Below are 10069 nucleotides of genomic sequence, written 5' to 3' on the forward strand. Positions count from 1 at the left end.
CAGTGAATGGAACCAACACAATACATGAGCCTGCATTGTGGTGAAAACTTTATGTAAGTACACATCATGTGAACCTACATATTTTTGGTTTTACGAATGTCACACTCACACACTAGCATCAACCTTGCATTAAAAGACGAGAATGACCTCGATAATGACTGCATTGAAGACGTTGTTTTATCAGAAGTTCATGTTTATAAGACATTCACTCCCATAGAGGAAGGAAACTACGGTATGGTATACACTATACAGTGTATATGTTAGTGGTTGAAATCACTGATGGATAAAGTTGATACTGCATACAGTACTGTATGTCGTCTTATATACCAATTTAATACCACCTCCATTTGTATAATAGGTCAATAGGTAAAAGGACAACAACGTTAATCGTGCACAAATGCATCACGATCCAAGAAAAACGTTGCATCGTTGTAAATTTTATAGGAGATGCAAATCTTTCTAGTGTCCCCCAGAAAATCTGTCCCTGAGTCTTGATCATTAGTTTTGATGTACGACTGTTATGGTTATATGGTACTGCTAAGTATTATAAATAAATCAACATCGAACAATCTAAGGTATTTGAAGGCCTCTTCTTTATGAACACCTTTAACATTTATGTGCATTTTTTAGCACTGTCAAGATTTCATTTCACTACTCCACATGGTAGTCCACTATGCAATGCTCAAAAACCTTATACGTCAGATAAACAAATATTGAAGCATAAAGAGAATGAAGGACTGGTCAATTATGATGAAGATGGTGACATGATTATTCCAAGATTTGAAAATGATGTTGAGCGAAATATTATAACTATCGGTATGTTAGTGCAACATAGAAAAACTTAGCTGTAAGGGTGTGAATACAAAATGCAAGTCAAAAATATTGACTATATAATTCCAGCCTTGTGCCCAGGCACTTTAGAGGAAAAACATATAACATTGCATGAAACTATTAATTATGGCATGCAGGTGAGCTAGGAGTATCAATTAGTGCGCGGCCTGGGTGGTGCTTGGGGTACGAACAAAACCAATAGCTGAACACAACATTATATATTTTATTTTATTTTATACCATTATTTCCTATTATAATTCCCTACACACAATCCTATTTGTTACCCAATGAAAGTTGTGCCCTTTTACTCGTTTGTAATAATTAGTCACTTAAGTATCAATAAAATTGTATTATAATGGCAAATATCTTCATTGCAGAACACACCCTTGCAACTCCTATTAAAAGTGTTGGAACACAGGTACATACTAAAAGGTTATTTAATATTTTTTAAATGTCTGGCATGGTTGGTCTAGCTTATAGTTATTTACTTCAAAGTCAGTTTAATTGCTTCATTTATAATGCTTGCGAATATTGCACCAATTAGTTTTTAAGAGCAATTCTCTGCTTTTGACTGATGTAACATTAGGGACCCTTTGCAATTGACTTTACTCAGCTATTCACATATTGGTATGGCAGCTATTGAAACAAGAAAATTTGGACACACATTTTGTGGCCAAAAATGCTTGTGTAAAAAGCTAGCATACTTGAAAAATATCTTATTTATAATTAGTGAGTGTTATAATTTAACCAGGCTTCCAAAACTTATTCACATAAATATTACTGTCAACACAGCTGGATCCCTCAACCCCTCACTCAAGGTTGTCATTTTGAAGGAATTCATCAATTCAATTGTGGTTCCCTTATAAATTATGATTTATTATTACATAGGTTTGGCAGGGCTCAATGCTGCTTTGTGACTTTCTTATCCACAATGAAAAAGAGTAAGCAGATTGTTATAATAATTATACCGGTACATTTCTAGTCATTCTGTTCTCAAATGACAAGTTTGTTCATAATTATAATCGAATTGCCCGTAATTATAAGTTATAACAAAGTCAATAAACTGGCAAAAGTCAGTAAAAGATCAATTTACTGCATGGATGGGAGGGGGGGGGGCGGTCGATGCAAGGACCTGTGATTAGTGTTATTTGTGTATCCTGATTCGTGATTTAAGAAAAAGCCATTCCGTGAATCGTGAAGACCTAAAATGCTGGATAAGGCATCTTAATTTCACCAATATTTTGCCACTACTTATAAATTTTTAGGTTCAATACTAGGCCTCAATTAAATTAATTAAAGGTCATAAAATCAAAACATTTGCTTTCCGCTTCATTTAACTAGTCGTAGATTTTTGTAGAACTTCGTACACTGTGGTCACATCTTTAAAGATTCGTAGTGTCTCCTTTAGGCCGGAGTGTTTAAAAAATCATGAAAATGAAATTATCTTCTTCCTGATTCGTGAAATCTGCAAAAAATCCTTCGTGATTTCGTGACAAGACCCCCTGTTCCCCACCTCCACGATTCTTTGGTGTAATAATTGTTAAACACAGCTTCCCTTAATTTGACTGTTTAAATTTTCAATGAGGCAAGAGTTTTTGCATTTTGTTTAAAAATTTTATTAATCATAATGAACTAAATCTACAACTAAACATTTATTGTGAATATTGGATTTATTATACACTATTTAAGGAACTAATGGAGTACTTTTTTTAGGTTTGATGGTTGTATAGCCTTAGAATTGGGCGGTGGAGTAGGCCTGTGCAGTATTGTGATGGCTAGAGTTGCAAAAAGAGTATTTTGTACCGGTAGGAAGTTAGGAACTAGTATATGGGATTTCCTGACAGCATTGCACTGTTATATGTCATGATCTCTACACAGTAAGAGTTATCCTTCAAACGTGTATATTACCTTCTCAAGTTTACAAACTTGGCAAGATCTTGACAAATCCTAGGAAGATTTATTCTGAATAAAATCAATATTTTGTGGAGTCGTACAATATTTACATGACGATTGCAAGTTTACGACCCCAATTGCTAGGGGAGTCGTAAAAATAACATGATCCAGATCTGACACACGATCTTTCCAAGTTCTTTTCTGAAAAATAATATCATGTCAAGATTTTCCCCGAGATCTTGAATCTTATGATTGGTCAAGATTTTTCCAGTGAGATCTTACCATCATTATGTCATGCAAAATCTTAGCTTATCTTGCCAGGATCTTGTAAAACCTTGGGTATATCTTGCGTAATTTTCCCATTGTCTTATAGTTTATCGAATTTTACCAAATATTTTTCGAATTTGCCATGTGTGGAATACTGCATGTTTTCAAGTATTATTGTAGCTAATTTTGGATGATCAATTATTCTCATTTGCCATGAATCTCTTTAGATATCCGCGATTCTTTGGACGTTTGCGAGTCAAACAAGCTCAGGAATCACGATATATTCAAGTATGCAACAACAGGTACATTTTGCTACAGTGTACGTAGCTACAACGTTATATATCAACTAATAATACACTGGCGGTCAAAAAGAACTGCTCAAAAGTTAAAATGCTATCAAATGAACGTAACTGTCCCTTTAACAATATATACGAGTAAATATAGGCTAGATTACATGCTAAGCTATATGAAATATTAATATTTTGTTGACCCTCCTTTGGCCTTATAATTGATGACGGCCTTACACCGGCGTGGCATACTTTCTGTTAAGGTGGTAATCTTCACGGTCAAAAGAAATTCATCCTATGGACATTCTTTACAGCAACGTATAAATCAAGGACCCTTTGCACTATCTCCCTGACATTGTCCCACTGATTTTCAATAGGGTTAAGGTCTTTTGACTGTGCAGACCAATCCAATTCTGTCACTCCCTCTTTTCATCAAACCATTGTTTAAATATCTTGGAAGTGTGGCAGGTTGCATTACATTATTGAAATATTGCTTGGAATAAGAAAATTATCCAAAATGCCTATGAAGCTCTCTCCTATATTCGCTCGTTTTTTATGAATTTGTATTTAAACAGTTACATACGATAATAGCAACATTTGAGCAGTTCTTTTTGACCGCCAGTGTATTACGTTTCGTGATACCGAGCAATGGTACCTGCCATCCATATACCCAACAGAAGCTCTTTGTAAATTCTACTGCATGCACATTCCAAGAATTGTTTTTCTGTCATACTTTATATAATTAAGAGTGTGATCTGTCCACAAATATTCCAACCCTCCCTTTTCCTTTGTTTGGCTAATACACTTTTCTTGGGTCACGCTCTTCCCGGCCTGCCAAGAATCAGGCATTAAAATTTACTAATCCTGACCTTTTACACATTTTGTGTCCGTGTAAAAGGCAAATGTGTTCATCTAAATTTAAAATGTAATATAATTTCAGTTTGAGATTTGGAAACTGCTTTTAGAAACTATGAAATGCGCTTTATAGTGACAGTGCTCAAATCTGCATGTACACAGATAAACCGTGTGAAGTGTGACTAGATGAAGGGCCAAATTCCAGACACAGATTCTCCTGTGTGCCCATACAATTGTTAACATGCATTGTTAATACTTTTGTTACCGCAGCGATTTTGAAGAAATCATCGTATCATAATAAACATTTAGTTAAAGCAATTAAGCTATTTATTTTTTTTTACTATTTTGATATAGACAATGAAGTTATGGTTATAAGGGAATTAGATTTCTTCCATTCATCCCGTATATTAGGTACTGGTGAGATGCTTTTACATTGTATCATATCAAGGTCATGCCATAGGCAGCCATATAGATTTTTAGACTAATTTTTATAGTTTATTATTTTTTTTGTATATAAACTGTAGTGTTATTTTAAGATTAGTTATATTATATAATTTTTAAGATGACATGGATCATGATCATAAATGGACAAAAGAGGATAAAAATGACCTTAAACGGCTGTCTGTGATAATGGCATCAGATGGTAAGCGAAACAATGTTTTTGGGAAAACTATTTTCAGTGAGACTGGGCGAACTAATATAGGGTTGTGTATATTGATTTCAGACAAAAAGAAACATTTCTGCTTCTACAATCTGAGAGTGTTTTCAATCCCTATAGTGATATATGACGATGCCTTGACAGATGCATTTTTGGATACCGTGGATAAATTACTCGTACTCAATCCGCATTCTGCAATGTATATCTCTTTGGAAAAAAGGTAAACATGAATTTTACTCATTGTTTTCTTGTGTATGCAAGATTATATGAAATTTTTATTATTTAGATGGGTTGTCTATGCTGCTATGTATCCCTTGCTATTATCTATCCCTTGTGATATGTATTCCTTACGATATACATCCCTTGCGATATATATCCCTTGTGATATGTATCCCTTGCGAAATCTATCCTTTGCCATATCTATTCCTTGCTATATCTGTCCCTTGCAATATCTGTCCCTTGCGATATCTATCCTTGCGATATCTATCCCTTGAGATATGTATCCCTTGCGATATCTATCCTTTGCCATATCTATTCCTTGCTATATCTTTCCCTTGCAATATCTGTCCCTTGCGATATCTATCCCTTGAGATATGTATCCCTTGCGATATCTATCCCTTGCGATATCTATCCCTTGAGATATGTATCTCTTGCGATATCTATTCCTTGCAATATCTGTCCCTTGCGATATCTATCACTTGAGATATGTATCTCTTGCGATATCTATTCCTTGCGATATCTATCCCTTGCGATATCTATCCCTTGAGAATTTGAAGTGTTCTGTTTTCTTCCATATATAGAATCAATTTCACCTTGGAAGCCTTAGAAATAGTTTCACCTGCTTATGATTATTTTATGAATAAGCTGGAAGTACTGACGAAGAAGAATCCACCTTCAATAAAAATCGAGAAACTTGAAACAAACTTCCCTCAATACTTCAAGTATGAAAGAGTAAAAGAGCTGGTATGATCTTAAAGCTTATTGTGCATAGGTTAGCCTGGAGTGACAAGAATACCATTTCATTTTAACGACTTTGATATACTCGTAAGGCAAAAACATTTATTTTAAGTCTTTTCACTCACTAGCATTTTACACATATACATAAAGTACAACGTATTAATATTTTCATAGCAGTAATTTGGCACAGCGGTTGTTACTTGTACATTAAAAAACTTTCTTTTTCTAGGAACTTTGGAAAGTTTATCGGTAAAGGGGGCGGCTATTCTCCATGCCTTCAATATTCAACAAAAGTGCAAAAGTTGGATTGTGTTTGGTACCTTTACATTAAATGTCCCACTGAATTAGAGTACTGTGCCTTCCGTCCCCAGGCACACGCTACGGATCATTAGAATCACACGTACCAAGAGAATAGAAGTACCAAGATGTCATGTTTTATTATTTTTCGCACACTACTATTTACAATAGATCATGCACTAATTTTGAATGCCTTTTTAGCAGCACTTGAAAAATGCGCTGGTTTGAAAAAATTGATAAACTAAGCTGGTCATAAAGAAGGGCAGACGCCTCTTGATTGTATGCATGTGTCCGTACCTAATGCCTACTGATGCTAAGCTGTGTGATATTTGACTGAATGTAATGCACCGCAAGATAAGACTGAGAAATTTTTTACTTTTTTCACGACATGTTAATATGCTTTTCTGCAAACTTTTATGACATCGTATGTCCAGGCTTCTAAAATGTCAAAATGTATCATGTGACAAACAATATTACGCAACCATGCAGTCTAGGATAACTTCTGTATCCTTTCACAACAATATAATGAACAAGATATAAAACCGAACAACAATTAACTAAACATGGAGACTATAACAGCATCCTGTTTTTAACACATCGTTCTTGGACACACATGGCCAATTACTAGCCACATTTATCCACAATTCGTGTCTCCTGACATATCTCACACTTAATGTCAAACACATCACCCCAAACAAAACGACAATTACATTTAACATCTTCAACCAACACCGTTGTTTTGTAAGCACGTCCACAGCACATCGTAGCACAGCCATCGTGTCCGTTAGACGAATGATTACACGCACGACCAAATGTACCAACAATGCCCATGGAATAATTTGGCTCACAGAAATTCTCAGACTTCTTAAAGAAAACAAGTTTATCTTGTATTTCCTTGCTACCATCTGTTTTTATCTTTCGCGACAATCTCACTCTTTTATAAAGTCTATTATTAGTTTTGTTCCAGAATGAGCGTATTGGATTCTGGTATAGCTTCCAAATCTCCTGACCAACCGTTTCGATCTTGGGAACAGTTCTTCTGCAGAGTTTGTAGTGACAACCCGTTAAAGTTGATTGACAGTCGCACTTTTGTTGCGTGTTTTGACGGACAATCTGTGGAATGAAAAATGATTGTTGATGAAAAATGTTTCAGAAAAAAATTTTGATACCTGTAAGGGAACTCTTTCGCTGTACAATAGACCTTTTTCCTACCGATGTCAAATGCAGAAAGTCTGATGAAGTTTGTTAATTTTTCGGAGCCGATCAAACCTCGCGTTGCATTTGCATCCGCCAATTGACGTCATAATGAAGAAGGTCTATTTCAAATATTTTTTACCAAAGCAATTGCGTTAAGTATGTAAATGTAGCGACCAAGCCTTGCTTACCCTTCTTCCAACGATATGATTATGTCGCTTTACTTTTTTTGAATGAGTATTGGCTCTTTTTGGGTCCATGAAAATCGTGGCCAAATAAGCGCCAAAGTTTATGTTGTCAGAACAACCATGAAGGATCGAGATTTCGTTGTTAATTCGTCGATTCAGTGCACCGCATCCACAGTATTTTGTTCTCTTCATCACGCACGTCTTGGCAACCTCAATCATTACACCAGCCGCAGTCAGAGCTTGTACCAATGCCGTTTCACGAGAGCCTGAAAATTAAATCGCTAAATCCAGCCGCTATACAACAGGCATTTTTGGGCAAGACATCAAAGGAATACCCCCCCCCCTCCCTAAATAATGCTTTTCATTTTCGCTAAACACTTTTATGGGGCGCACAATTTTAAAGAAAGGTTACAGCAGCTTTTGCGCATCCGTTCTTATCGTGACATTGGGGCCGGACTTCATGAATTAGAAATTGACAAATGACAATCCGCCAGAAACTTATGCTTAGTTTGTGATGGACATGAAAGAACGGACTTTACATCATCAGTTCATTTGAATTGTATTCAAAGAAATGAAAATAAGCAAATATCATCTTTCATTCATTCAGTCGTGTGAACTAGACTTACGTTTTCTTAGAATACCACCTTCATTTAGCACCTGTTTATAATTTAGAGGCGAACAGTTCCATCTGTACGAACTAAACTGTCTTCTGCATTCCTCCAGCGCTTGTTTCAAACCTCTCTCGATGACGGGGATCATTTCCGGGAAGCGACGACAAAGATTTTTTCGATATTTATTTAGCCATTTCATTTCTTTGCAGTATGTTTTTGTGTCTGATGAATGCTTGTCCTCCAAACTTGGTTTAAAACTTCCGGAAACCAAGGCATGACAAGTGATAAGCAAACTACATAATCGTGCGAAGTAAAATAATTAATATTTTGTATCTATATATATTCTTGTTTTAACAACTTTGAAAAGTTGATCGCAATTAATATTAAACTAAATAGTTCTCTACGAATTAAGAATATCCAGAATCCACATTAATTGGATTAATTTAATCCAAATCTTTGGCGTTGGGTAAGGACATAGGTCAGATTTGGCATTAAAGATTAAATTTGTGGGATTCTGGAAATTGCAGAAAAATGGTTCGCTTGAGGTAATAATTGCATATTCTCCTTTATATTTTAACTGAATAAATTAGACAGCTCAACTTCACTATTCTGATAATAAGGAGGGTTTTAGATCAGTAATTAGTGAGCTTAAGCAAGAGACGTTTTTCACAACACGTACGTTAACCGGAAGTAAAGTTATTGTTTCTCACCAATCACAATCCTTGGCCCAGTCTTTTTACGTTACTCAATGCCGTGCAATTGTCAGTCACTTGATGCAATAGACACTTCCTGAATTTGTTTTCGGGCAATGAAAACCATCCCACTATCAATGGATCACATTGCCCGCCTCGTTTCCAAACTATTTATTGTGTGCACACAAACAAATTCGGGAAGTGTATTAGACTGAAAACGCAAAGTTTTGACCACGCATTTACCCTTGCCATATCATTGAAATCCACGATGTTTCCAGTCCCACTGAACGGATTTCCCATCAAATATCATGGTTGTAATTAATAACATGTGCATGGTCGTTGCCTCGTTGACGTTGTGCAAGTTAAAATATTCTCGGTCACCGGTTACGATTAAGAATTAAATAATCTTAAAATGAATTTGTTCACTTTAAGGCGCTTTTGCACCATGCAATTTTCTTGCAATGGCAATGCAATTAAAATTTTGAGCTATTTTCGTATTGAGGGATTCAAATTTGTAATGAGTGTTCGAAATACTAAGAAAAATGTGAGCAGATCGTAAGAAATGTTCGTATTTGTCAACTTTAGATGCCTTGGGAGAAGAATTGCATTGCAAGTTGCAAGCAACGTTGCATAATATAACACTGGTGGCCTTTAGGTTAGCTTCTTTAAAGACTAAACGAAGCGCCAGAGTAATAAATGTCAGATACTTTAGTTTTTAGCCTCAAGCTAGTATTCTTTGGCTTTCTGAGCCGTTTCCAACCCTGCTTCAAAACAGAATTCGCGACCAAATCTAAACAAGTTAATATGGTACGAACATGCATGTACTATTCTAAACACTTATTCAGTTATTGTTAGTTACAGCATACCTGGCATAACAGAAGAGCACCAAAGCCACTCCAATAATAATCTTTGTAGCCATGTCGATAAATTCTATATGCTAGCAAAATGTTGTGGTATTTTAGCGGTATGTGTACTTTAAACCTCACCTCACGTCGGTCAGAATAAAATAGTTCAATGTCGGTGTCGGTGTACTGTTCTTTCAAAGAATATCCTATACTATATGAGATACATACAAGTTAGCGATTCAAATCTGAACCGTCAAATTTCACAAAGATTTAAAACCCTGAGTTTTATTTATTTTGAGGCATGTCCTCCTAGGATGTCCTGCAAATGGCCTCTCAAAAAAGCCGCCTTTAGAGTTTACAGGGTGTATCAAAAAAAACGCAACCACTTAATATTCATGAATATCCTCTTTGTTCTACAACACAAAAGACGTTTGGCCCCTGGAATGCGAGAAAGCTTGTAATCATATTCTAGCGGCACAATCGTTGGTAAACAA

The 10069-nt window shown here is 35.7% G+C and overlaps 2 protein-coding genes across 3 annotated transcripts; one reads left to right on the top strand and one right to left on the bottom strand.

The window, feature by feature from the left end:
- Nucleotides 1-86: 86 nt before the first annotated feature.
- LOC114540666 (methyltransferase-like protein 22) lies at nucleotides 87-6587 on the top strand. 2 transcript variants are annotated; one of them, XM_028560792.1, is made up of 11 exons: nucleotides 87-232; nucleotides 631-816; nucleotides 1209-1249; nucleotides 1720-1772; nucleotides 2545-2636; nucleotides 3219-3293; nucleotides 4488-4544; nucleotides 4696-4776; nucleotides 4858-5011; nucleotides 5592-5754; nucleotides 5978-6587. In XM_028560792.1, exons 1-11 carry the CDS (start codon nucleotides 97-99, stop codon nucleotides 5999-6001), a joined length of 1062 nt encoding a protein of 353 aa, XP_028416593.1. In that variant the 5' UTR covers nucleotides 87-96; the 3' UTR covers nucleotides 6002-6587. The 2 variants fall into 2 exon arrangements, with proteins under 2 accessions (XP_028416593.1, XP_028416594.1); XM_028560793.1 differs by having other exon boundaries at nucleotides 4912-5011.
- Nucleotides 6588-6652: 65 nt separating this feature from the next.
- On the bottom strand, nucleotides 6653-9803 carry LOC114540674 (protein Wnt-2b-like). Its single transcript, XM_028560799.1, has 4 exons — nucleotides 9597-9803; nucleotides 8054-8331; nucleotides 7431-7693; nucleotides 6653-7158 (listed from the first exon to the last, which is right to left on the bottom strand). The coding sequence occupies exons 1-4, from the start codon at nucleotides 9647-9649 to the stop codon at nucleotides 6670-6672; spliced, it is 1083 nt and encodes a 360-aa protein (XP_028416600.1). The 5' UTR covers nucleotides 9650-9803; the 3' UTR covers nucleotides 6653-6669.
- Between the last annotated feature and the right edge of the window lie 266 nt (nucleotides 9804-10069).

The sequence above is a fragment of the Dendronephthya gigantea genome, unplaced genomic scaffold (genome assembly GCF_004324835.1).
Source record: "Dendronephthya gigantea isolate DGI-Jeju-01 unplaced genomic scaffold, DenGig_1.0 000246F, whole genome shotgun sequence".
NCBI lineage: Eukaryota > Metazoa > Cnidaria > Anthozoa > Malacalcyonacea > Nephtheidae > Dendronephthya > Dendronephthya gigantea.